This window comes from Macaca thibetana, chromosome 16 (assembly GCF_024542745.1).
Source record: "Macaca thibetana thibetana isolate TM-01 chromosome 16, ASM2454274v1, whole genome shotgun sequence".
Classification (NCBI taxonomy): Eukaryota; Metazoa; Chordata; class Mammalia; order Primates; family Cercopithecidae; genus Macaca; species Macaca thibetana.
This window is the reverse complement of record NC_065593.1, coordinates 57,088,637-57,115,307: the sequence shown is the minus strand read 5'-3', so window position 1 is coordinate 57,115,307 and position 26,671 is coordinate 57,088,637. Positions and strand designations below refer to the sequence as shown.

Here is a 26,671-nt window from a genome sequence, read left to right as displayed (position 1 = left end):
GAGTCTCACTCTGTTGCCCAGGCTGGACTCAAACTCTTGGTTTCACACAGTCCTCCCACCTTGGCCTCTCAAAGTGCTGGGATCACAGATGTGAGCACCACGCCCAGCTGGCCCCAGTATTTTCTATTACTGCTTTCATACTCCATCCCAGAGTTTTCATCCCCAAAGCCAGTGCCCAATTGAGCAGATGAGAGAGGCTGTTGAGGGAGAGGAGGTGGCAGATGGGCTTTAAGAAAGACTTCACTACCAAGTGGAGATTCTGGAAATGCTTTTCCTTAAAACAGGTCAGCTCTAGCCTGGATGCCAAACACCCGGCATGGGGGGTCGCGGCTTTGGCCTCTGGTGTTTTTGTTTTTCTGTTTTGTAAGAGGTAGTGTCTCGCCATGTTGCCCAGGCTGGTCTCGAGCTCCTGGGCTCAAGCAGTCTGCCCACCTCAGCCTCCCAAAGTGCTGAGATTACAGGATGAGCCACCGCCTCCAGCCAGAACATCTTTTCATGTACTTTATGGTTGGTTGTATTTCTTCTTCGAAGAAATGTTTTTTCAAATCCTTTGCCCATCATTTAATTGGGCTGTTTGTCTTTTTGTTGTGACATTTGTAGTTCTTTATGCATATGTAGAGATTTCAGGCCCTTTCAGGCATGTGGGTGCACCTCAGAGACACTGCAGGGTTGGATCCAGACCACTGCAAAAAACAAATACTGCAGTAGAGCTGCCAGTCACGTGAAGCTTTTGGGTTCCTACTGTATTAAGCAATTATGTTGATACTGTATTGTGGGTAATATATTACCCCAAGGTAAATTTAGTATTTTTACTGAAGGATTATGTGGATGTGGCCAAGTTTTCTGACCTAAGCATGGGGTTAGACTGTCACGTGCAGGGAGGAACTGCACAGGCTGCCTGAGACTCCCCCAAGGGCACCAGAGGGGTCACCACCACGGGCAGAGAGGCCGAGGCCAGGGACCTGCCCTAAGGCTGTTTCCAGGAGCGCTTTTCTGCCCTGGTGCCCTCGTCACGCCCCGAGACTGTGCACACGTGGGGGCTGTTTCCAGGCGCACTTTCTGCGGTCAGTCTGTGTGGCAGGGCCCCCGTCCGACTCCTGCAGCCTCATCGAGTCTCCCACTCAGGTGTTGCTCCTCCAACTTTGTTCTTTTTAAAAATCGCTTCAGCCATTCTAGGTCCTTGGCATTTCCATGTGAACTGTAGAATTCTACACCAAGCCTGCTGGCGTCTGGATTGGGACGGTGTTGAATCCAGAGTGTGTGGCAGCGTTGGCAGAGCCCCTCTTCCTTTGATCTCTGCCCATCTGCTTGATTCCATGTTTGTTTTATTCCACGGACCACCCCCTCCCATCTTCTCAGCTACTTCGGGTTCCATTTCATGGAAATTCCTGAGTCCTCCTGGGCTTGTTAAGGTGATGCGTACAAATTAAAGTCTCTGGGGTTCTCAGGCGTGGCAAGAGCTCCTTGTGCTCAGAGCTCTCACGGAACACAGAGCAAGCCTGTCTAGATAGAGTTCAGCCGGTGAGGGGCAGGGGCTGGTGAAGACGGCTGCGCCTCTGTGTGTGCTCAGGGGCACCACGTCCTGAGCCAGGACTCCCTGGGCCACGCCTATGTCCACGCAGCTCACGTGGGCCCAAGGTGCTCATACATCACGCTCCTTGTCCAGGATGGTCCTTTCTGGCACCGTGTGGTCCTCAGTGCACACCCGAGTTTGCAGAGCTTTCGGGATGGAGCCTTCTGCCTTGTTTAGCTTGTTTAGATTAACAGAGCTCAGTGCCTTCCCAAGAGAGCACGTGGGGGCCTCATTAGGAGCATCTGCCGAGCTCGCGCGCGCGTTCCTTCTCCGCCCCTCTCGTGGTCAGCCCACCACGGTGCTGCAGGGCTAATGGCCGCTCCCTCGCCAGCTCCAGCGCCTCCAGGGCTCTGCCGCCTGTAGCCTTCCTTACGTGTTCTCCACCTCCCTCAGCACCTCTGCTGAGACCTCTGTCTTCAGGGCCGGGCATGTTAGCACAGCCCTGCTGCTGGGTTACAGGGGTTCATGTGGGGTCCCCATGTGGTGGGGCACCTCGCGACAGAGGCTCTCTGAGGGCAGGGCTGGATGGATGAGAGTATTTACGTGTCACCATTTCTTTTTTCTTTTTTTTTTTTGAGATGGAGTTTTGCTCTTGTTGCCCAGGCTGGAGTGCAGTGGCGTGATCTCGGCTCACTGCAGCCTCCGCCTCCTGGGTTCAAGTGATTCTCCTGCCTCAGCCTCCCGAGTAGCTGAGATTACAGGCGCCACCACCACGCCCGGGTAATTTTGTATTTTTAGTAGAGACGGAGTTTCACCATGTTGGCCAGGCTGGTCTCAAACTCCTGACCTCAGGTGATCCACCCGCCTGGGCCTCCCAAAGTGCTGGGATTACAGGCGTGAACCACTGCGCCCGGCCGCCCAGTTTCTTTTCACTCCAGGCCTCTCACTGCTGTGCTCTAATTGAGATAGAATAATTGTGCACGTGTGCAGGGCGCGGCGACGTTTGGAAGCGTCCGGCTCCTGGTAATCAGCACAGCCATCATCTCGTTTACCGTTTCTAAGTGTTGGGACCTTCGGTATCCTGGCTGTTTGAAACTCTAGTGTTGACTCTCATCGCCTCGCAGTGCTGCAGACCACTAAACTTAGTCCTCCTGTCTGGCTGTCATTTCTAGTTTTATGTCTTGTTAAACATTATTTATTTTTTATAGAGATGGGGTTTTGCTGTATTGTCCAGGCTGGTCTCAACCTCCTGGCCTCGAGGGACCTGCCTGCCTCGGCCTCCCTTGGGATTGCAGGCGTGGGCCACTGTGCGTGGCCTACGCCACTTAGATTCTCTGGGTCATTCAGTCACCCTGAGTCCTGGTGAGGGTGAGGCGCTCTGTGGGGTGACTCAGTTGTGTTGTGTTGCTGTGACACAACACCCAAGATGGAGTAATTTATCTTGGGCAGAAACGGATTGGCTTGCAGTTCTGGAGGCTGGCACGGGCCGTCTTCCTGTACGCTCACGTGGTGGTGGGGCCAAGGCGTATTCACCCTTTCACAATGAACTCACTTCTGGAATCGTGAACCTGTCCCTTGGTGACAGCATTAAGCTATTAGTGAGGACAAAGCCTTCATGGTCAGGTCACCTGCAGATGCCACCTCTTAATTAGGCTGCGTGGGCAAGTGAGTTGCGTTTCAAGAGACAAATGCCCACATCACAGCAGTGACCTCGTCTCTTTTGGGGTATTGGTGCTTGTCAGACACTGGCCGTGACTTGCATCTGGGTGCGTGTGTGCCTCTCTGTGGGGCCACCCTGCTGTCAGGCGCCAGGAAACCAACGTCAGGGAATGTGGGGGTCTCCCTGAGAGGCTGCTGCGTCAGCGCGGCTCCTCTGGGTCACATGGGTGGGCTCAGCGGCCTCCCGTGCCTTCCCCAGGCCTGGAGCCTCCCCTGCCCTCTGGTGGGCTCCAAGCCTCTTCCTCAGCCCAGCCTCCTGCTGTGCAGCCGCCGCGCTTTCTGGAAGCTGAGCAGCTGCTTGTTTTTTGTTTTTTTTTTTTTTGAGACCGAGTTTCTTTGTCACCCAGGCTGGAGTGCAATGGCACGATCTCGGTTCACTGCAAGCTCCGCCCCCTGGGTTCAAGCAATTCTCCTGCCTTAGGCTTCTGAGTAGTTGGGACTATAGGCCCAGCTAATGTTTTTGTATTTTTTTTTTTTGAGACGGAGTCTCGCTCTGTCGCCCAGGCTGGAGTGCAGTGGCACCATCTTGGCTCACCGCAGCCTCCGCCTCCCGGGTTCACGCCATTCTCCTGCCTCAGCCTCCCGAGTAGCTGGGACTACAGGCGCCGCCACCATGCCCAGCTAATTTTTTGTATTCTTTAGTAGAGACGGGGTTTCACCATGTTAGCCAGGATGGTCTCGATCTCCTGACCTCATAACCTGCCCACCTCAGCCTCCCAAAGTGCTGGGATTACAGGCGTGAGCCGCCGTGCCCGGCCTTGTTTTTGTATTTTTAGTAGAGATGGCATTTCACCGTGCTGGCCAGTTCGAGACTAGTCTTGAACTCCTAACCTCAGGTGATCCACCCGCCTCAGCCTCCCAAAGTGCTGGGATTACAGGTGTGAGCTACCACATCTGGCCTCTTGGTCATCTTTTATGTGTAAATTCATCCTCTGCTATTTCTGTTGCTCAGGGGTGGAAAGGAGAGGGGAACCCAATAAAGTCACATCCACACTGTTGACAGGAGTTCGGCTTCCAGGCAGCGCACATCTGTGACCTCAGGGCCGTGTCCCGAATTCCAGAATGGGGCTCTGACCGCCGAGACCCGCTGCCACTGGGTCCCTGTTTGCTGCTTGACTCTCTTCGGAGCCCAGTGTTGACTCCCGCTCTTTGTGGCTGCCCCGGCTACCGGGCCATGTGTGTTCCCTACCCACGAGGAGCTGGCCATGCATCTGGCTGAGCTCACATCCGCTCTGCTGGGGAAGAGCTGAGGGCGGAGGTCGGTCCCTGACCAGCCAGCATCCCTGCAGTAGGAGGCGGGTGTTGCCCACGCCAGTGCCTGTGGTCTGAGGGGGCTGGCCCTTGATAGACAGGTGGGGGAGTTCCCCTCCCACACCTCTGGGCACCAGGGCAGAGTGCACCGTGTGTGCTGCGTTTGTGGTTGGGTTCAGGTACTGCCTGGTAGGCCTGTCTGCTCTGAGCCTCCCGGGACAGCCTGAGGGTCTGCTGTACAGCTGCGTTGGGGCCCCCCGGGGGTGTGTTTGTGCTCCCATCCTGGGTGCTCCGAGTTGGTCTGAGGTTAGAGAAGTGCAGTGAACGGTGTGTGCGCAGCCTGGGGCTGGGGCCTGCTTCCGAGAGCATCTCGGGGCCCCCTGAGACGTGCCCTCTGGGGAGGTGATGGCGCCTTCCAGAAATGCTGCCGCCCACACGGAGGAGACTGGCCTGTGCCGGAAGCTGGAGGTGGTGGGGTCCCGTTGGCACTTGGGGGATGAGAGTGCCCCAGAGAAACAGCCCAGGGGGCGGCGTGGAGTCGTGTAGAGTCTGTGGGATCTGCCCACTCTGCTGTGGACCTGCCAAGCTCAGCATCTGCGGATCCGACCCAGGGAAAGAGTCGGTGCTGGGGGGGGGGGGGGGGGCGGTGTTGGGGGAGTCTGTGTGGGGGGAGTCTGTGTTGGGGGAGCTGGTACTGGGGGAGTCGGTGTTGGGGGGGGTCAGTGTTGGGAGGGGCCGGTGCTTGGGGGGTCGGGGGGTCGGTGCTGGATTTTCAAGAGTCCAGAGACCATCCAGGGCAGAGTGTTTCCCTCAGAGGACGTCAGTCTTTTCTTAGTCCTTCACCTGATCGGCTGAGGCCCACTCATGGCAGTCAGCTGATTTACTCAGAGCTGACTGATTTAAACGTTAATCTCATCTAAAGAAGTAACTATACAGAAACCTCCAGAGTCATGGTTGACTGAAATCTGGGCACTATGGCTCAGCCAGGCTGGCACGTAACATTACCCATCGCATGTCAGTTGGAAGCTTGGCCTTTGGAATTAACTCATGAGAAACTGTGGTGCTTCTCTCCTATGGGACAGGTGCAGCCCTGCTCCTTTCTGTGTGGAAACGGTCCAGGAGCATCTCATGTGGGTGGTGGGCGAGGGCAGGGCCTCTGCGTGAGGGAGAGCAGCGGCAGCCACTCCTTCGCAGAGCCAGCAGGGCTGTCTGCCCCAACCATTACTGGACTCAGCCTTTCTCCCCCAGCAGTGACATCAAAATTGCCTGTTTATAGGATATAACAAAGATGATGCCAGCCGTTAATAAAAATGTCCGCTAATCAGGCAGTTAACCTGCTGCAGTTTTTTGGGATCCCAAGGGCCCAGCCCAGGCTCCTGTGCCCTTGGCCACCGTGGGCCAGTCCCTGGGGGCTTGTGGGAGCCTCAGCGGGCCTGGGAGTGCCAGGACCCTTAGAGGGCGAGGGTTCATCTGAGACCATGGGGTTCTGACTCCTTCGTGTCATTTCAGCAGCAGCGAGTCCTTTGCACATGTTGGCAACACACGCATCCGCCTCGGCCTCCCTGCCCACAAAGCGGCACAGCGGTGACCTGCCGGAGCAGCCCGAGCTGAAGCGGGTCAAGACAGAAGATGGCGAGAGCATTGTCATTGCCCTGAGTGTGGACGCACCCCCAGCTGCCGTAAGGGAAAAGGGTGTCCAGAACTAGCGTCTGGGAGAGCTTTTCTTTAACAATATCAACTTTGTGGTGCCAAAAGGAGACGTGGCCTCCCGCCAGCACTCGGGGTGCAGGGCCCTGTGGTTGGACTTCACCTCCCAGCACTGAAAACACAAAACCCAGGTGGCCTTAACACTCCTTAATGTAAAGACAGAAGTCACACTTGAGCAAAATCCACACACAACAAAACCTGATTTGGGAGAGTCGCCACTGAGTACCTGCTGGGCTGCCTGTGGGCTCCGCTCTTCCCTACAAGTGAAACTGTCCTCCCACGAGGACCGGGCAGCACTGTGTGAGGACGGCATAGTCAGCACCTGCTGTGAGTGGCTCTCCCAGGACTGGGCCCTCAGGATCCACCAGGCAGCGGAGACGTGTGGAATTAAGAGTATTTTGAGATGTCCTTTCTTTACAAAATGATGGGGTCTTGGGCATTTCACATCACTCCATTTCTCCTCAGACTTTTGGAATCACACAGGCCCTTTCTGTGGATTTCATTTGGGGAAAAAACAACGTAGTTTTGTTTTTGTTTTCAGCCTATGGAATGATTTCCTTTTGTCTGTCTTGTTAAAGTTCAGATGAAGCTACTTTGGCATCTGCACATTTCCGTGTTACAGCAGCTGCCTGATGAATTTTATCCACCTCCATTTCAGCGTGTGGCTCGCATGGACAGGTGGACGGACATTGTGGCCACATGGAACCCTGAGAACCCAGGGATGAGCTGGTGCCGGGAAGGAACTGCCGGGACTCACCGAGCTGCACTTAACTGTTCTCTTTCTGGCGACTTTTTGTTGTTTGTTTCTTTGTGTTGACTTTGTCCCTGGCAAAATTTTCCACTCTAAGTAAAATAAGTCTCCTAAGTATTGTGTATGTTTAAAACGAAAGAACCATTTCTACTTAATTTGGAAAAAAGGATTCAGTCTTTTATCACAGGCCCTTTTGAAACTCAGATCCCAGGTCTCTCCGTGGTATGTTTGTATTTGGGGTGTCACCCCCGGCTCTGGGCGCCCTCTGACCCGCCGTGCACTCCCCACCTTCGGTGAGTGGCCGCCATGGTGGAGCGGGGTCCGAGCCACGTCCTTCAGGGGACGTCCGGGGCATTTCCTGTTTTGTGGTAGGAAACCTCCCTGACCTTTCAGAACTGAACCCAATCCTGAGGCTGACTCCTCTACAGAAAATGAGAGGGGAGGAGGGGGGTGAGGGAATGAGTGGGAGGCGCCCGCACCTCCTCGCCCGGCTCCTCAGGAAGAAACCGCGCGCCCTTCCCGAGTGTGCTGGCCGAGGGCCACGGCCTCAGCCTGATGCTGAGCTTTTTTTTTGTTTTGTTTTGTTTTGTTTTTTGTTTTTGAGACGGAGTCTCCCTCTACCGCCCAGGCTGGAGTGCAGTGGCCGGATCTCAGCTCACTGCAAGCTCCGCCTCCCGGGTTCACGCCATTCTCCTGCCTCAGCCTCCCGAGTAGTTGGGACTACAGGCGCCCGCCACTGCGCCCGGCTAGTTTTTTGTATTTTTTAGTAGAGACGGGGTTTCACCGTGTTAGCCAGGATGGTCTCGATCTCCTGACCTCGTGATCCGCCCGTCTCGGCCTCCCAAAGTGCTGGGATTACAGGCTTGAGCCACCGTGCCCGGCCAGATGCTGAGCTTTTTAATGTCATCATCGTAACATTATTTATTTAAATGTAGTTATTTTGGTATTTAATTTTTTTTTTTTAGAGAGGAAAAAACCTGTATTTTCGTGGTGGGATGAAATGGCTCAGAATGGTATCTTTAGGCAATTTTAAACCATTTATTATTTACATAAAGACCAAATATGGTGAATCTGTTCCGTGAATTGTGTCGGCCCTCAGCGTGGGGCTGTAGCAGCGTCACTGTGGTGACAAACATTGAAAGGCATGAAATCACTGCACACTAGCTGGATGATAACTCAGCCATGTAAGAAATAAAAGCGAAACCGTCACGTGACTGAGACCGTGTGTGTGACCGCAGCAAATCGCAGCGTGTGGATGGATCAGAGACCCTCAGTGCAGCTGTCTGCATCTTCCAAGCACTTTACAGATACCTTGGAATGTATATTTTTGTCTTACTCAGAAGGTTTGCAGTTTGTAAGATCATTAGGATTCTGCTGTATCCTGTGTGTGGAGTCAGGTCCCTCCACAGAGGGCTGCAGCTCTGTAGGTCACAGTCGATGGGGTTCTCTGACAGGAGACCAGCTCTCGAGCTCTGAGTCAAGGAACAGCTAGGTCACCGGGGAGCTTGGCGTGGACATCAAGCAAATGCATCGTATGTTCCCTTGGAGACGTTTTTACGCAGCTGTGTATGTTACTATCCAGGAGTCGGGGGTGGACTTTCCCATGTGAGCTCAGTCCATAAACTGGTTACTTCTGATCCTGGAACGTAGACTTGGCTTGACAGGTCTGGATCTGTTTCTCCTGGGATCACAGGTAAGGAAAACGCCCAACTGTCAAATGGTAAAGAACGGAGGAGGGTTTTGTTTGTTTTGTTTTGCTGTAGGCACCACTCTGCACCTTGAGGCCAGACTGAAGTGTGTCTGTCACAGACGGGAAGGCGCTACTGTCCCCTCCTCACTGCCGCTCGCTTGGCTTTTTCATTGGTACGTAGGGATTTAGGAACATCGAGGCGAGAGCAGTAACAAGACCATAGATGAGCAGACTGCCACAGCCCGGGTTTTCTTGCCAGTCTTTAAGGCACTGTTTCTAAATCTGGAACTTAGCTCTGAACCTCCAGGAACTCGAGCATGGCAAGGGTTACTGAGCTGCTGTGGCCCCTGGTGCTGGAGCTGCGGCACCTTCCGGAGAGGTCCGGCGTCATCCCCAGCTGCGTTGCTGTGAACTCCCAGCTCTCCACTGTGTTCCTCAGTGTCTTATTTTCAGGAAGTCTCTTTGACCTTTGCCCAACTTCTGAGCTCCTCAGGGACTAGAAACAATTTCAGTAGCTTTGCCCTGAACCAAACAAGACAACAAAAGGGAACTCCCGCATGACCCACGTCACGTGGTGCCCTCGGAGTGTGTGCGGCAGGTCCTCGGGTTGCTCCTCTCGCTTCAGTAGAGTGCGCTGTGGACAGCTGATCTCCTTCAGTCGTCTACCCACTTCCGTCAGTGTCCTCCTAGAATAACAGTAGTTGGTCATCAATGGCCCTTCAGTCAGTCTGCCCACTTCCGTCACTGTCCTCTGCTAGAATAACAGTAGCTGGTCATCGTGGCCAGAAGAGGGATGCGGGCAGTGTCAGGACTTGCGGTTTCTGTGCTGTGTGACACAAGGAGATAAGTGACAATCTTAGTCCTAACGTCCACTATTCTAGAAAGTATAGTGGTGATTTATGTGCAAAGATTTGAAATTTTAAGAGTACCAAGTTCCTGAAATTCAATAAAATATTTTTATTAATTTTAATGGAATGCAGAGTATCATTTTCATTTTGCTAGACTTTTCTTTTTAACTTCATGCTCTCTTCTGAGCACACTGGAGGCCTAGCACATTGGAAGAACTCACCAGGGAGCTGCACTGAAGACCAGCAGTGTAGGCCCCACCAGCGGGACGGCGTGTTGAGTATGCAGGCGGAAAAGGCGCCGTGTTACGGGCAGTGGTAACAGGGTCTTGATGATTTATCTATGATATCGGAGTTTTAAAGTTACCTGGAGATCGTGGCTGTCACTGTTTCTTCTGCAGACTTTCTCTCCAACCTGAGGATGAAGATCACTGCAAAGCACCTTGAGGTACATTTTCTCAGGAAGTGAAAAAGCAGCTCATGGCTGGGCGCGGTGGCTCACGCCTGTAATCCCAGCACTTTGGGAGGCCGAGGTGGGTGGATCACGAGTTCAGGAGATCGAGACCATCCTGGCAAACATGGTGAAACCCCGTCTCTACTAAAAATACAAACAATTAGCTGGGCGCGGTGGCGGTGCCTGTAGTCCCAACTACTCGGGAGGCTGAGGCAGGAGAATGGCGTGAACCCGGGAGGCAGAACTTGCAGTGAGTGGAGATGGCGCCGCTGCACTCCAGCCTGGGCGACAGAGTGAGACTCCGTCTCAAAAAAAAAAAAAAAGAGAAACCAGCTCTTCTGAAGACGTACTTAGTATTCAAGTACAGGAACACTTTGATCTTTCAGCCCCTGAAAATCGGGTGTGGATTGCTAATGTCTGGAATTGTGAGGACATTATCAGCACTCACCAGGGCAGCAGAGGGAAGAAATCATGCTGAAAATGACACAGAGGCCTTTGGGAGCTAAATGATGTTCACGGACAGTTCATAATGGAGTGTTTTGTTCCTTACACTGATCCCCTAATTTAAAACAGTTCATATTGGCATAAAACAACTGTTTGTCACACCCTGCGAGACTCTCTTCCAGCAGGGGTGAAGCAGTCGTTTGTAATCTGTTTCTGCCAGGCCTGTGTCTGCAGTGCACCCGGGCTGTGTTCATGGGTGCTGGGAAATGGGCACTGTTTGTTGCCCCCTTTCTGAGCCATGTCCACAGCAACACAAAATGAGAATTCAGAGTGGGTCTTGGGTGACCTCTGATGACTAAACTGGCCACAGAGGTCCCCGCGGGCTCCTCCACCCTGTCTCTCCTAGGGGTTGTGACTGTGGACCCAACAGAGCAACTATCTCAGTCCTACAGCAAGTCACCCATATGTAACACAGAACAGGCAGACCACAGCCGGAACAAGGACCGGTGTGACGGGTTTTTCCTGGGTTCTCCCCTCCCGTTGCTGGGCCTAGTCCACTGCTGAGCCTAGTCTGGGGTAGTCTATCAGAACCACACATTAGGGATGAACATTAGAATCTCCAAGAGAAGCCCCCTTCCCTCTCCTCCTGGGCAGAGAAACTCCTGCAAGCTGCAGCCCTGCAGACACGACTCCCACAGAACCCGTCACTCTGACGAGAGGAACTGGAAAACGGCTGCTCTAGTCCAAAGAGCGTGAGGGAAATCCCTGCTCCACTTTGGCCCCAGGCTGGACCTAGTCATAGGAATGGGATCAGCACAGAGAGGCTAAAACCTGGGCTTTTAAATCAAAGGACACAGCAAAGGAGTTAGAGACCCCTAAAGCTCCAAAGGAACGGCACTGACCTGGGGAAAACAGCAAAGGCTGCGTGAGCTCAACTCCTGTGTAGACTGGCCCCTGGGTGAACAGCACAACAGACTGGAAAACTAGCCTGACACCAGAGCCACAGCTCCAGGAGGCAGGCTGGCACATGCGGTCGGAACATCCCTGGGTGACCTGCCTGCTGAGACGAAACTCAACATCCTGCAGAGGGTATTCATGGACGTGGACTCTCCAGGTATCCAAATGTCTAGAATACAAAATTACTAAACGTAAAAAGAGCCAGAAAAATCCAACCCTCAAGTGAAAAGACCGAATGCCAACTCTCACGTGACCCAAATGTTGGAAACATGAGATAGAGCACAGTGATGATAACCATGCTCTGTGAAAAAAGGGCAAATGCTCCTGAAATGAATCAAATACATGAAAAAATTCAGTGAATGAACAGAAAACGTGTGGAAACAAAAATGAACTGGGGCTTGTAGGACAAGACCAAGGGTCGAGTGTGTAAGTCACCAGATTCCTATAGAACAGAGAAACAACGTATACAAACATTTTTAAATAAATATTTTAGTCCGGGCGCGGTGGCTCATGCCTGTAATCCCAGCACTTTGGGAGGCCAAAGCAGGTGGATCACTTGAGGTCAGGAGTTCGAGACCAGCCTGGCCAACATGGTGAAACCCCGTCTCTGCTAAAAATACAGAATTAGCCGGGCGTGGTGGCGCACACCTGTATTCCCAGCTACTTGGGAGGCTGAGGCAGGAGAATCACTTGAGCCCAGGAGGCAGAGGTTGCAGTGAGCCAAGATTGTGCCATCGCACTCCAGCCTGGGAGATAGTGAGACTCTGTCTAAATAAAGATTCACAAAGCTCAGTGAATTCCAATAAGATAATCTCAAGGAAAACCATGTTGAGGCAATAAACTAAACAGATTTTTTTTACCCTGGAAAGCAGCCAAAGACAGTTGACTTATACAGGTTGAGTATTCCTAATCTGAAAATTCAGTAATCTAAAATCCAAAACTTTCTGAGTGTTGACACGATGATCAAAGGAAATATTCATTGGAGCATTTTGGACTTCACGTTTCTGAATTAGGGATGCTGGGCGGGGCATGGTGGCTCATCCCAACACTTTGGGAGGCCAAGGCGGGAGGATCACATGAGCCCAGGAGTTGGAGACCAGCCTAGGCAACTTGGCAAAATCCTGTCTCCACTAGAAATAAGCCAGGCGTGGTGGTGGTACCTGTAGTCCCAGCTACTCAGGAGGCCCAGGCGGGAGGATCACCTGAGCCCAGGAGGTTGAACCTGGACTGAATCGTGATTGCACCACCACAGTCCAGCTTGGGTTATGGGAGTGAGACCTTGTCTCAAAAAAAAACAGGGATGCTGAATTGGAAAGTACATTGCAAATACTCCAAAATAAAAATTTTAAAAATTGCATTCTGAGACTGGGCACGGTGGCTCACACCTGTAATCCCAGCACTTTGGGAGGCCGAGGTGGGCAGATCACAAGGTCAGGAGATCGAGACCATCCTGGCTAACATGGTGAAACCCCATCTCTACTGAAAATACAAAAAATTAGGTGGGTGTGGTGGTGGGCGCCTGTAGTCCCAGCTACTCAGGAGTCTGAGGCAGGAGAATGGTGTGAACCCGGGAGGCGGAGCTTGCAGTGAGCCGAGATTGCACCACTGCACTCCAGCCTGGGGACAGAGCAAGGCTCCGTCTCAAAAAAAAAAAAAAATTGCATTCTGAAAAACTTCTAGTTCTAAGCTTTTCAGATGAGGGATACTCTGCTTGTATACACAAAGGATAACAAATCAGATTAACTACATTTTTTTTTTTTTTTTTGAGACAGAGTCTCGCTCTTGTTGCCTAGGCTGCAGTGCAGTGGTGCGATCTCGGCTCACTGCAACCTCTGCCTCCTGAGTTCAAGTGATTCTCCTGCCTCAGCCTCCCAAGTAGCTGCGATTACAGGCACTCACCACCACGCCCACCTAATTTTTGTATTTTTAGTAGACACAGGGTTTTGCCATGTTGGTCAGGCTGGTCTTGAACTCTGACCTCAGGTGACCCACCCACCTCGGCCTCCCAAAGTGCTAGGATTATAGGCAGGAGCCACCGTGCCCAGCTGACTAGAACATTTTTTAAGGGCTGAAAGGAAATTTTCAATCCAGAGTACTGTATCCACAAAAAATAGGAATATAGGAAAAATAAAGATATTCTTGGATGAAGGAAAACTAAGAATTCTTCACCAGTAGAACAGCTCAAAAAGATGCTTAAGGAAGTTCTTCAGGCTAAAACAGAGGAAACCTGTAACTTCAGGAATGAAAAAACCAAAAATATATCTGAGTGAATATGAGTTCTTTAGAATATGTATGACTTTCACAGCACAAATTTTAAACTGCTCCTTCAGAATGTTTGGTGTATGTAAATATAGAAAAAGTTATGAAAGAGGAAACACAAAGTTTGTAAGTTTTACCACTTCAAACAAAATGTAGCCCTTACTCTGAAGTAGACTGTGAAAGTCAGTTTTTCTATTATCACCCAGTGCAATCACGAATACTGCTTGTCAAGATCAAGTTTAAAAGTCAGTTGGTTAAATTTAAAATGGAAGGTTGAAAAGAATATTAAATAATACAAAAGGCAGCAGAAAAAAGGGAACCAACGTGGAGACGAGAGAGAGGAAATAAAGCGGAAAATAACACGGTGGCCAGCATGGTGAAATCCCGTCTCTACTAAAAATACAAAAATTAGCCGGGCGTGGTGGCGGGTGCCTGTAATCCCAGCTACTCAGGAGGCAGAGGTTGCAGTGAGCTGAGATCATGCTACTGCACTCCAGCCTGGGCGGCAGCGAGATACTGTATCAAAAAAAAAAGAAAGGTCTAAAATCAATTAAGTTTCCACCTTAAACTAAAGAAGAACAAAGTAAATCTAAAGCAAGCAGGTAACAAAATTGAAAAAGGAAATCAAAATTGAGGGGAAAAAATAAAATCTTATTTTTATTTGTAGAGACGGGTCTTGCTGTGTGGCCCAGGATGACCTCAACCTCCCGGACTTAAGCTCTTCTCCCGCCTTGGCCTCCCAAAGGGCTGGGATTACAGGCATGGGCCACCACACTTGGCCAGTTCTAATTTTGTTTAAAAAAACAGAAAACAGGCTGGGTGTGGTGGCTCATGCCTGAAATCTCAGCACTTTGGGAGGCCGAGGTGAGCAGATCACCAGGTCAGGAGATGGAGACCATCCTGGCTAACACGGGGAAACCCCGTCTCTACTAAAAAATACAAAAAACTAGCCAGGTGTGGTGGTGGGCGCCTGTAGTCCCAGCTACTCGGGAGGCTGAGGCAGGAGAATCGCTTGAAGCCAGGAGGCAGAGGTTACAGTGAGCCGAGACCTCGCCACTGCGCTCCAGCCTGGGTGACGAGCGAAACTGTCTCAAAACAAAACACACAAAGGAACAGGAAACAAGGAGCCACTCACGAGCCCGGGGCAGGGACACGGTGACAGAAACCGTCCTTGAGGAAGCCTGGAAATTGGACTTACTAGACAAACACTTTGTCTTAAATATGCTCAAGGAGTGGAAGGGATCCAGGGACAAAGAAGTATAAGAAATAAGAACAGGGCCGGGCGCGGTGGCTCACGTCTGTAATCTCAGCACTTTGGGAGGCCGAGGTGAGCAGATCACCAGGTCAGGAGATCGAGACCATCCTGGCTAACACGGGGAAACCCCGTCTCTACTAAAAAATACAAAAAACTAGCCGGGTGTGGTGGCGGCGCCTGTAGTCCCAGCTACTCGGGAGGCTGAGGCAGGAGAACGGCGTGAACCCGGGAGGCGGAGCTTGCAGTGAGCTGAGATCCGGCCACTGCACTCCAGCCCGGCGACAGAGCGAGACTCCGCCTTAAAAAAAAAAAAAAAAAAAAAAAAAAGAAACTCAAAATCTAGGACTGAAAAGTAAAATAGCTAAAATAAGAAATTCACTAGAGGAATTTATCAGCAGATTTCAGCAGGCATCAGAAAGCAGCCACGGACTTGAAGGTAGGGTCAATGAAATTACCAGTCTAAGCAGCAGAGAAGAAAAATGCAGGGAAAGTAAACGGTAACGGGCCTATGGGACCATCAAGCATAACAACATATACCTGATGAAATTCCAGAGTAGAGAAAGAGGAAGAAGAAACACTTCAGGAACCCCTGATCAATGAAAACTTCCCTGATCCGATCAAGATATGAATCTGTACGTCCAACAAGCTCAACAAAATCCAAGCAGGAAAAATGCAGAGAGACCCAGAGCTAACCGTATACGTACTCAACAGTGAAAGACTGGAAGCTTTTCCCTTCGGATCAGGAACGAGAATATCTGCCTTCACTACGGCTGGTCGGCGCTGCTGTAAGTCTTAGAGCAACTGAGCAAGAAAGGCAGGCATCTGAATTGGAAGGGGTGATAACTACTTGCAGATGGAATGATTATGTCTAAAAACTTCCACAGAATACACACACACACTCAACCTACTAGAGCCTGACAAATGAATTCAGCACTGTTGTAGTGTACAAGATCAAGACAAAACTAAGTTGTATTTATATGCACCAGCAATGAACAATCGAAAAGGAAATTAAGGCCAGGCATGGCTTCAATGGATTAAGGCTCACGCCTGTAATCCCAGCAGTCTGAGAGGCCCAGGCAGGAAGTTCACTTCCGCCCAGGAGTTTGATACAAGGCTGGGGCAACCCCATCTCTAAAACCCCCATCTCTAAAACAAAATCATAAAATTAAGAATTAGCCAGGTAGGCCAAGTGCAGCGGCCCACACCTGTAATCCCAGCACTTTGGGAGGCACAGGCAGGCGGATCACCTGAGGTCAGGAGTTTGAGACCAGCCTGGCCACCATGGTGAAACCCCATCTCTACTAAAAATACAAAAAAATTAGCCAGGCGCGGTGGTTCACACCTGTAATCCCAGCACTTTGGGAGGCCGAGGCGGGCAGATCACAAGGTCAGGAGAACGACACCATCCTGGCTAACATGGTGAAGCCCTGTCTCTACTGAAAATACAAAAAAATTAGCCGGGCGTGACAGTGGGCACCTGTAGTCCCAGCTACTCGGGAGGCTGAGGCAAGAGAATGGTGTGAACCCGGGAGGCAGAGGTTACAGTGAGGCGAGATGGCGCCACTGCACTCCAGCCTGGGCGACAGAGCGAGACTCCGTCTCAGAAAAAAAAAAAAAAAATTAGCCAGGCGTGGTGATGCATACCTGTAATCCCAGCTACTCGAGAGGCGGAGGCAGGAGAATTTCTTGAATCCGGGAGGCGGACGTTGCAGTGCGCTGAGGTTGAGCCACTGCACTCCAGCCTGGGAGACAAAGTGAGACTCCGTCTCAAAAACAAAAAAACATAAATTAGCCAGGCATGGTGGTGATGCCTATAGTCCTAGCTATTTGGGAAACTGAAGCAGAAGGATCACTTGAGTCCAGGAGGTGGAGAAAGAAAGAAAAGCATGACTGGGCTTGGTGGCTCACACCTGTAATCCCAACACTTTGGGAGGCTGAGGCGGGAGGACTGCCTCAGGCCAGGTGTTCAAGACCAGCCTGGAGAACATAGAGAGACACTGTCTCTACAAAACATTAACAGAAATGAGCCGGGCATGGTGGTTTGCACCTGTAGTCCCAGCTACTCAGGAGGCTGAGGTGGGAGGATTGCTTGAATCCAGGAGACAGAGGTTGCGGTGAGCTGAGATCGCGTCACCACACTCCAGCCTGGAGTGAGACCCTGTCTCAAAAAAAAGAAGAAAAAGAAAAAAGATAGGCAGCTGTCAGTATAAGGTGATAATGGTAAGAATAATGTGAGACATGAAGTTCAAGTCCCTTGTGCAAATATCGAAATTGAGGTAGAACAGTGCCGATTTTCTGGAGTTACACTCTGCTATAAAGGTCAGGACGACACCCTGTTCCACAGTATCTGGCCAGATCCTTGCCTGTTTTTTTCCACACGTCCATGAGAGACTAGGAGATAATTAGCCCTCAGCTCGCATGCCCCAGAAGCGTCGTCAGACTCACCATCTGAAACGTCTTACACGGATGACAGGATTCTGGCTGGCAACCAGCATGGACAACTCAAGATGGGGCTGCAGGTGTCTGTGGGAGGCTCAGAGCCCATGTCGGGGGATTCGCGGCCTCTGAGACGGTGGCGTTTCTCTTGAACAGAGCTATGAAAGAAACAACATTTCACTAGGTGCCACCTCAGTCTCAAGTCTACATTTGCTTTTGTTAAAACCTGCTGTATGTCTACATTTTGGTGGATGTTGCCTAAGACAAATCATTTTAAAATTAATGCCAAAACCACAAAATCACTAACCTGATCCCTAATTCCAGAATGTGGCAAGGATATAAGCAAAATTAGAAATCAGAATCCTTTATAAATATACATCCAAAAAAAATCCCCAACTATTAAAATTTGTTTGTTTAATCCCTGAGACAGTCTCACTGTCAGCCAGGCTAGAGTGCAATGGCACGACCTCGGCTCACTGCAGCCTCTACCTGCCAGGTTCAAGCGATTCTCCTGCCTCACCCTCCCGAGTAGCTGGGATTACAGGCGCCCGCCACCTCGCCTGGTTAATTTTTGTAGTTTTAGTAGAGAGGGTTTCACCATGTTGGTCAGGCTGGTCTCAAACTCCTGACCTCACGTGATCCACCCACCTCGGCCTCCTAAGGTGCTGGGATTCCAGGCATGAGCCACTGTGCCTGGCGAATTCAACGGTATTTACTTAAGGATAACACACCATGACCCAGTGGGCTTTCCCGCAGGACAGCAAGGTTGGCCGAACATTCAAAAGTCAATGTGATGCCACATTAATGAGTGACAGGCAACCATGATCATCACAACAGATGCAGAAAGTCACTTAACAAAATTAAACAGCCATTCCTAGTGGCAGGCATGGTCACCCCCAAGTGGCTTGTTTGCTTCTCTCGTCCGGGCCCCGCCCATCCTGCCCCAGGGCAGACTCGGAATGCAGTGAGTTCAGTCTCAGCACCTGCCTAAAACAGAAAGCCCAGATTCCTCGGATGCACAGAATCCGTATCTGCAACACCATCTGCAGTGTTCTCCGTAGAACCCACAGTTACTAGGCAGTGAGGCAAGCGTGTCCCCACTCAGAATAAAGGAAGATGAGGAGGCAGCCTCCGAGAAGACTCAGATGCTGGAATCAGCAGACGAGGATTTTTTTTTTTTTTTGAGACGGAGTCTCACTCTGTCACCCAGGCTGGAGTGCAGTGGCCGGATCTCGGCTCACTGCAAGCTCCGCCTCCTGGGTTTACGCCATTCTCCTGCCTCAGCCTCCTGAGTAGCTGGGACTACAGGCGCCCGCCACCTCACCCGGCTAGTTTTTTGTATTTTTTAGCAGAGACGGGGTTTCCCCGTGTTAGCCAGGATGGTCTCGATCTCCTGACCTCATGATCCGCCCGTCTCAGCCTCCCAAAGTGCTGGGATTACAGGCTTGAGACACCGTGCCCAGCCAGCAGACGAGGATTTTAAAGCGTGCAGAGTGCATACAAATGGGCAGACACAAGTCATTGCCGTGAATTAGAAACCAGCTTTAGAACTGACAAATGTATCTGAAATAAATGTGGCCAGGTGTGGTGGCTCACGCCTGTAATCCCAGCACTTTGGGAGGCCAAGGTGGGAAGATCGCTTGAGCCCAGGAGGTGGAGGATAACCGTCTCTACCAAAAAAAATTTTAAATAAAAACAGATGTTACATTCAGGGGCCGTCCAAGAGTGATCTCTGCAGGTGGAAACACGGGGCAATTTTGCTTACAAATTTGTATTTTTCTATGATGTTATTTTACAAGGAACATTGTGTTTTTTCACTGTATTTTCTGAACCATCTGGAAAAGAAAAATTTTGGTACAAGATTCAAAAATATCATCAACCAAATGCCTCTGACACAACAGAAGAGGTGAGGACTAAGTCACGTGAGAGATCTCCGGCATTCAGGAGCTTGGTTTGGTTGCAGAAAGAAAACACAAATATAACACTCTGGTCACAGAAGGCTGCAGACGGCCAGCGCCCCCAACTACAGTGGTGGGAGGGAGGGGGAGGGGGCCAAGGGTTCGCACAGGCGTCACCCTCAAACGCAGGGTGGGTGTGGGTCAGGGCTGCGTCCCCAGGGCACAAGCCACCTGTCCCCACAAGACATCCCAGGGCCACGGGGGAGGGAGAGCAGACCAGAAACAGCCAGTGTCATCCAGGCCCACGCACCTGTAAGATCAGACAGGAAAGCTGCTGAGTAGGCACCTTCTGAGGCAGTAGCTCTGAAGACCCTTCACACCATGTCCAGGGTACAGGAGGTTCCCGGGGGACGCAGCAGCCCGGCCTTGTCTTCTGTACGGCGCGCTTCCCATCAGTTCCATTTGAAAAGCAGCCTGCTGCGCTCCCGACAGTCCGCCGGCCCGAGGACACTGCGCCCTTGCCGCTCTACAGTGATTTTTAAGAAGCACACGCCTGGGGAGGGCCGGTGCTGCCAGGCCCTCACCACGTTCCTGGTGAACGGGGCTGTCACACAGCCCGGCCGTCCGCATCAGCTCTCGAGAAAGCCCACCCTTCTTGCATGCATTTTCCCCAGCTTCATGTTTATCAACTGGTAATTACGTTCCTACTCCCCCACCCAGAGTCAGATCTCAAGTGTTAGACAAGTCAGGGTGACCCCGACTCACTTCAACACGCAGGGACATTGCTACTCACAGCCACTCTCCACCTCCGCAGGCAACAGGAACCTCAGACCTCCTGGAGCCACACAGGCCTCCTACAGATGCATTTCCTCCCTCCCTCCTCCAGAAGTGCCCTCCAGGCAGGGGCAGGCCGTCAGCCCCGACACAGGGAGTGAGGAGGGCAGGCCGTCCCTGCCTCAGGGAGTGAAGCTCTAGGCTCTGCACCCAGTGGCCCTGGCTTCCACCTTGTCCTGTCACAGGCCGGCCCCCCTTCAGTCCCACAGGCTGTTCTGAAACCTACAGTCCAACCAGATTCTCACAAGGGCAACAGCGTTTGGCTTCATAACACACAATTCTATTTCCCATTACAGGTCCAGAGTACAACAAAATTAGTCACTTTTATTTAAAAGAAACATTACAAATAAGTGTGCAAAATTAAACATGATTAAATACACATAAAAGGAACATGCATACTTTACATCAAAATCCACATACAAAGTTAGTTGATTACATGACAGTAACAGTAAAGGAACTGAAGGAACTGGCAAAACCAAGAACTCGCTGCTACGCAGGTTTTATATGTTTGCAATCTGAAATCAAAACCATAAAATAGAGTTTCTTTAACGGGAATTTAAGAAAATTAAATATATATCCCAAGTAGCTGACAATATAGAGCCCATAACCTATTTTAGTTACCAAATGTTAAAAAAAGTTATGTGCCTTTCCTTCCCAAAATGTTAGTGTGTAGCTATTCTTATAAATGAGGGGAGGGGAGACGGTGGACTTGGGGGCTCGGAGGCCAGACCAAGGCATTTCCCTCCACGCCAGCGGGAACTGCAGCGGGCCCTCCCAGACCCTGCTCTGGCAGATGACCCCCACGTGACAGGATGTTTTCCCCCATAATAAATGTTCAAAGTCCGTGCATCACTCTGCTGTTCCCTACACGTAACCGGGAAACAGATTTAACCCAGAATGTAACCAGGAGACCCGCGTCCCTGCCCCGCACACGCCTGAGGTCCGACGGCTCAGCTTCTAGGGTGGCCTGGTGTCTGCCTCGTTCTAATGGCCCCAGCAGAGACGGGGACGGCACACACGGGCACAGATGACCACGCTGCGGGTACGGAGAAGACCACAGGCTGGGCTCACACGAGGGGAACATTCACGCTGCGTTCTCTCTACAGGGTCAGGTCGTTTTTCTTCATGTTCGGTCGGGAGAAGGAATTCCTTTCTCCTTTTCTAAGGCAAGCTGCTGGTGTTCTATTTAAATCTGCTTATAATGTAAGAACTTACGTTTGCACACGTGTTCACTTCCCCACTGCAGACTCAGTCAGAACGATGGAATCTGTTGCAAAAACAAACTTGAACTCGTCCACCCTCTCAGCCCAGTCCCCAGGTCTGTACGGAGCCCCTTGTCAGTGTGAGACGCTGTGGAGCCACTGAAGCGAACGTCACAGCTGAACTCATGGGGGCAGCCACGGCCACTCGAGCTGGTCACAGCTGAGCTCACGGGAACAGCCACGGCCACTTGAGCTGGTCACAGCCACTGAGTACCTACGGTGCCTTGATGATGATTCTCTCTTTAATACTGGAAATGGGAGTCCTTAGGAAAGCAGACAACCACATATGGCTTCGAGACCAAGGTCCCTGGGCAGCCCCTCCAGCCCGTGGCCCAGGAGGCCCCTGGGGCGCTGGCACCAGCCCCGAGAGCCTGAAGGCGGCAGGTGGTGGGTGCTGTGGCGCTCCCGGCTGGAGTCACAGCTTGTCATCGGTCATCTCTAGAAACTGCGCGTAGACATCCCGGATGCACTCCCCCTTGGGGTTGAACAGGAATTTGTAGTAGCTGCCGTCTGCACAAATAGCTGGGATAGAAGGAGACCATTTTACCCGTGTTTCTTTCCCCCAAAGTTAAAAGCAACAAGTCCCACTGAGCTGAACTGCAAACAGTCTCTTGGAGCCAGGCAGCTGCTCTGACAGCCCCAAACAGCCCCAAGTCCCCACTGAGTGCACTCGGCACTGTGGCTGGGCGCCCCGACTGTCTTGGGGTGAACATCTAGTCACCTAGTGTTGGCTACAGGGTAAGAAACATTCTTTGGTCATCTATACAAACACTGGAAGACCCGTCCCAGTGATTTCCTGGGGAGACTGGAGGGATGGGATGGGGGTTGAAGACATCCCAAATGGCCGTGCAGACCATAAGCGGGACACACTGAGCCCACAGGAGAAATAAGGGGAACTGGGCGGCCATTGGTGCCACAGTGCGGCGGTGGGAATTCTATGGGAAGTTGGGTCTGAGGCTCAGTGGATGTAGCCCAGGTGGGATGGGCTGGGACGTTCCCTCCAGGAAGGACCACTCACCAATGACAGCGTTTGGCTCTGTTCCAAAGGCACAAATGCACGGAGAGCCTGAGGGAACCTGAAACTTGGAGAAACTCCACTTGGAACTGAAGTATTTTGGAAGGAAACTGGCTGAGGCCAAACTGTGAAGACAAAAAAATAAAGGGTGGTTGCATCTACAAAAGTTTACAGGGAAAAAAAAAATCACCTGCTTAAACTCAGACTGCTGCTGAAAATATTAAAATGCTATTTCATATAGTTTGAGCTTCAATGAATTTTTTTTTGCCATGCATGACAAAGCCTGTTGTATGATTTTATTTTTAAATTCTATTTTTGCTTTTAATTTTTTTTTTTTTTTTGAGACGGAGTCTTACTCTGTCACCCAGGCTGGAGTGCAGGGGCGCAATCTTGGTTCATTACAAGCTCCGCCTCCGGGTTCAAGTGATTCTCCTGCCTCAGCCTCCCAAGTAGCTGGGACTACAGGTGCCTGCCACCACGCCCGGCTAGTTTTTGTAGTTTTAGTAGAGACGGGGTTTCACCATGTTGGTCAGGCTGGTCTCGAACTCCTGACCTCAGGTGATCCACCCACATCGGCCTCCCAAAGTGCTGGGATTATAGGTGTGAGCCACTGTGCCCGGTCTGCACTGATTTTTAAACCCCAAGAAATATCAGATGAACAAGACTTCAGCACTGATAGCATGTGAGGTCTACCCACACTGCTCTGCTGGCATGGGGGCGTCTGTGTACACTGCCCTGATGACATGTGGGGTCTATCCACACTGCCCTGCTGGCTTGGGGGGGTCCCGTCCTGTCCACACTGAAACAACAAGGACTCCTTTCATCCTTGAGCTTTTCCCACCAGCAGGCCCCCTAACACCTACCTGGACTGTTTATTCCTTTTTGGATCTTCAGCTGCAAAGATATGCACTGTGCCGTGGTCGCTGGAGACACAGATGAGGGATGCGTCCTGATTGAAGTTAATGCTGCAGAGAAAACCAGCACAGCTCGGTCTTGTGTGGATGTGGACAGAGACTTAACCCACAGCACTTGTCAACGCCGCGGAAGACCCCAATATGCCCACTCTGGAGGCGCCGATTCTGAATGCGGCCCTTTCTTTAACAAGCCGACAACCATCCCCACGGCACCACAGGTTGAAGCCACAAAGCCACAGCCACAATCCAGTGTATCACGGCAACAGTCTTCCTCGGGTGCCCCACAAATGCAGCTGGCGAGCTGTGTGTCTGGGACAGGGAAGGGGCTTCCTGCAGACCACCCCCCACATGCCACTCAGGGCTGCCCTCAGGAGACTCAGGTGAGAAACACACATTCTCTCCCACGATCCTGGCTCCAGGAGGTGCAGGCTGCCCCCGTGGAGGTCACCTGGGCTGGGGCAGGCATCGGCTGCGTGCTGTCTGTTCTGGGAGCAGACAGGCGTGTGCTCTGCACACCACAAGGCCCAGGACCTCACGGGTAAAGCCACTGTATTTATATATTAATTACATTTTCTTTCTTTTTTTTTTTTTTTTGAGGCAGAGTCTTGCTCTGTTGCCCAGGCTGGAGTGCAGTGGCATGATCTCGGCTCACTGCAAGCTCCACCTCCCAGGTTCAAGCGATCCTCCTGCCTCAGCCTCCTGAGTAGCTGGGATTACAGGCATAAGCCACCACGCCCAGCTAATTTTTGTATTTTTAGTACAGATGGGGTTTTGCCATGTTGGCCAGGCTGGTCTTGAACTCCTGACCTCAGGTGATCCACCTGCCTTAGCCTCCCAAAGTGCTGCGATTACAAGCGGGAGCCGCCACGCCTGGCTTAATTAATTACATTTTCATCTCAAAGACCCAAATGCTGCTCAATACTAGCCAAGGGGGAGGCACCAGGCCTCCTGGCCATGGCCACAGGGCATGAGATCCTACCCAAGTAGGGCTTCAGCATGAGACACCCAGGGTCTGTAGGGACACCACTGTGGGCGGCTGTGCGGCCTCTGAGACTCTAACAGGCTGGAATCGGACAAACCAACACGGTCTCCAGCATCGCCTTAAACACAAGCCGGAGCGCTGGTCAAGAGGTGACACTGGCAAAAACACCAGAAAGACTAAAAATAAACAGGAGTGAACCCGAGCCCGCCAGCCAGGGCAGCAGCGCGACCCTGCTACAAAAACACAACCGGCCTGGCGTGTGGTACACAACTGTGGTCCCTGCTACTCAAGAGGCCGAGGCAGGAGAATGGCATGAGCCCAGGAGGTCGAGGCTGTAGTGAGCCGTGATAGCGTCACTGCAGTTCAGCCTAGGCAACAGAGCAAGACCTTGCCTCAAAACAAAAACCCCAAAAAACAACAACAACAAAACCCAGCAACTACTGATAAATGCGGAAGCAGGGTTAATTACGACATTCTTTCTACTTTTGTGTAATTTCCCACAATAAAAACTTAAAATTAATCACAATTTAAAAAGCTGAAACCCAACCCCCTAGCAGCCCAACATTCTCCTCCTCCAGCCTTGTGGGGTAGAGGGTGCCTGCCCCTACCCCTCCCACGCCCCAAAGACCCATTTCCGTGCTGTTAGCCCAGAGCTCTTCTCCGGTGAAGGGGTGCCCTTACCAGTAAATATTGGCTGCTTGAGAGCCTCTTCGCAGTTCCTGGATTAAATGCCCTGATGAAGTATCAAATATTCTTATAAGGGTCCCCTTTGAAAAACAGTGAAGTGTTTCATTATCAAAGATTCAAAACTTTTTCGTTACTTTTTGAAATGATTTACATTCACAAACCCATTAGTCCACACAAGCCTTTCTCCGACTCACCCACATCATCTAATACTTAACGTTCTCCTCCAACTGCCAGCACACGCCATGCCTCTGAGAAAGAGTTGGTTGGTGGCTCCTGGTCCCACAGCACTGGGCACAAGTCGAGAGAGGCTTCAGGAGACAACCCCCTGATCGGGCAGTGTGGACTCTGCCCCTGAACGCCTGCACCCCTGGCTGACACCCAGGAGGAACGCCCAGGCCCAGGCTCCTGCTCCTGCTACACGGTGTGCTCACCTGAGAAGCACTGTTCGAATCCTAACTCCCTCAGATAGCTAGGAACAGCAGCATGGGAATCCTGCCATCAAAAAGGTGAGGCAAAAAAAATAATAATAATAAAATAAAAGGACTTAAAACCATTCACGTCAGCTATGCTGGCTTTCCCAAGAAAGAGGTGCCCAAGACCTCGGGTGCCGGGGGCGTTTTTAACATTTCCTCCCGAACGAGGAGGACTCTCCAGCTGATTCCGACAGCTGGGAAAACGAGAACTGTTGCATCTTTTGTCGAACACTCTTTGACAACATCCAACAAAAAATCTGTATATCCTTCAACCCAGCAGCCCCTACTCCTGGGAGTTCAGTAAGGAGCCAGCTTGTGGGGGACAAGGCGGGAGCAGCTCTATAGGTGACTGCCGACAGCACAGGATGGGTCACAGATGTTGCAAGGCTCTGTGTAATCCCATCTACCTGGCTAACCCAGAGGGCACTGCTGAGCTAAGAAAGCAGGAAGCAGAGAAGCATCCACATTCGTAACAGGGAGATAAAGAAGAAAAAGTTGCAGGGAGGTGGGGATGGAGAATCTGAAGGTAAAAAAGATAAAATCCCAGCACTTTGGGAGGCCGAGACGGGCGGATCACCTGAGGTCAGGAGATTGAGACCAGCCTGACCAACATGGTGAAACCCCGTTTCTACTAAAAATACAAAAATTAGCCAGGCGTGGTGGCAGGTGCCTGTCATCCCAGCTACTCGGGAGGTGGAGGCAGGAGAATCGCTTGAACCCGGGAGGCGGAGGTGGCAGTGAGCCAAGATAGCACCACTGCACTCCTGCCTGGATGACAGATCAAAACTCAATCTCAAAAAACAAAACAAAACAAAAACAAACTACCTAGAAATAACTAAACCTGCTCTCAGCTGTGTCTCAGGAGTGAGCGGGACGCGCCCCAAGCCACGTGTCCCCACATGCTGAGGAGGGACCCTGGTGCTGGCACCGTGTCAAAGGGTAGGAGCAGGGCCCCCACACCGAACCTCCGCGGACAGTGCCCACAAATGGATCCCATCACTGGCTTGTGGTCTCACCTCCTTCACAATTTATAATTTCCTACAAAGCAACACTGGGCTTGCAGTCTTCAATGAAAACTATAGTAAAAGATACCAATTTTCTTTGTAAAAATCTGAATTCAGGCAAAAAGAAGTATAAAGAATCCCAGATTTAAAATTATTTTAAAAAGTTAACAGTTCTTCTGATCTCACACATTAAAAGACAATGTGACCAACATGTCAATATTTTAAGTTATAATCTGGTGGTAATTCAATGAAGACATGTAACTAAGCAGGTAAAAAGGGTTTGGAGCTGTCTGTTCTCAGGCTGTGAAGACAGAAACACAG

At 51.2% G+C, this 26,671-nt stretch overlaps 4 protein-coding genes across 4 annotated transcripts in view; 2 read left to right on the top strand and 2 right to left on the bottom strand.

The window, feature by feature from the left end:
• Nucleotides 1–7,055, top strand: part of FOXK2 (forkhead box K2) — a 76,833-nt gene extending 69,778 nt beyond the window's left edge. The window contains 1 exon segment of the mRNA XM_050763713.1: nt 5,993–7,055. Within this exon segment, the coding sequence (XP_050619670.1) occupies nt 5,993–6,189 (197 nt within the window). The 3' untranslated portion in view covers nt 6,190–7,055.
• OGFOD3 (2-oxoglutarate and iron dependent oxygenase domain containing 3) overlaps nt 1–26,671 on the bottom strand; it is a 231,783-nt gene that overhangs the window by 198,169 nt on the left and 6,943 nt on the right. The gene's annotated exons all lie outside the window — the stretch shown is intronic.
• FN3K (fructosamine 3 kinase) overlaps nt 19,427–26,671 on the top strand; it is a 137,341-nt gene continuing 130,096 nt past the window's right edge. The window contains exon 1 of the mRNA XM_050763743.1: nt 19,427–19,443. The gene's annotated coding sequence lies outside the window, so the exon portion shown is untranslated. The remainder of the gene's footprint in view (nt 19,444–26,671) is intronic.
• WDR45B (WD repeat domain 45B) overlaps nt 20,304–26,671 on the bottom strand; it is a 33,319-nt gene continuing 26,951 nt past the window's right edge. Inside the window, exons 7-10 of the mRNA XM_050763734.1 lie at nt 24,868–24,953; nt 23,154–23,255; nt 22,294–22,415; nt 20,304–21,797 (exon numbers count right to left, since the gene is read on the bottom strand). Coding sequence (XP_050619691.1) covers nt 21,691–21,797; nt 22,294–22,415; nt 23,154–23,255; nt 24,868–24,953 — 417 coding nt within the window. The 3' untranslated portion in view covers nt 20,304–21,690. The remainder of the gene's footprint in view (nt 21,798–22,293; nt 22,416–23,153; nt 23,256–24,867; nt 24,954–26,671) is intronic.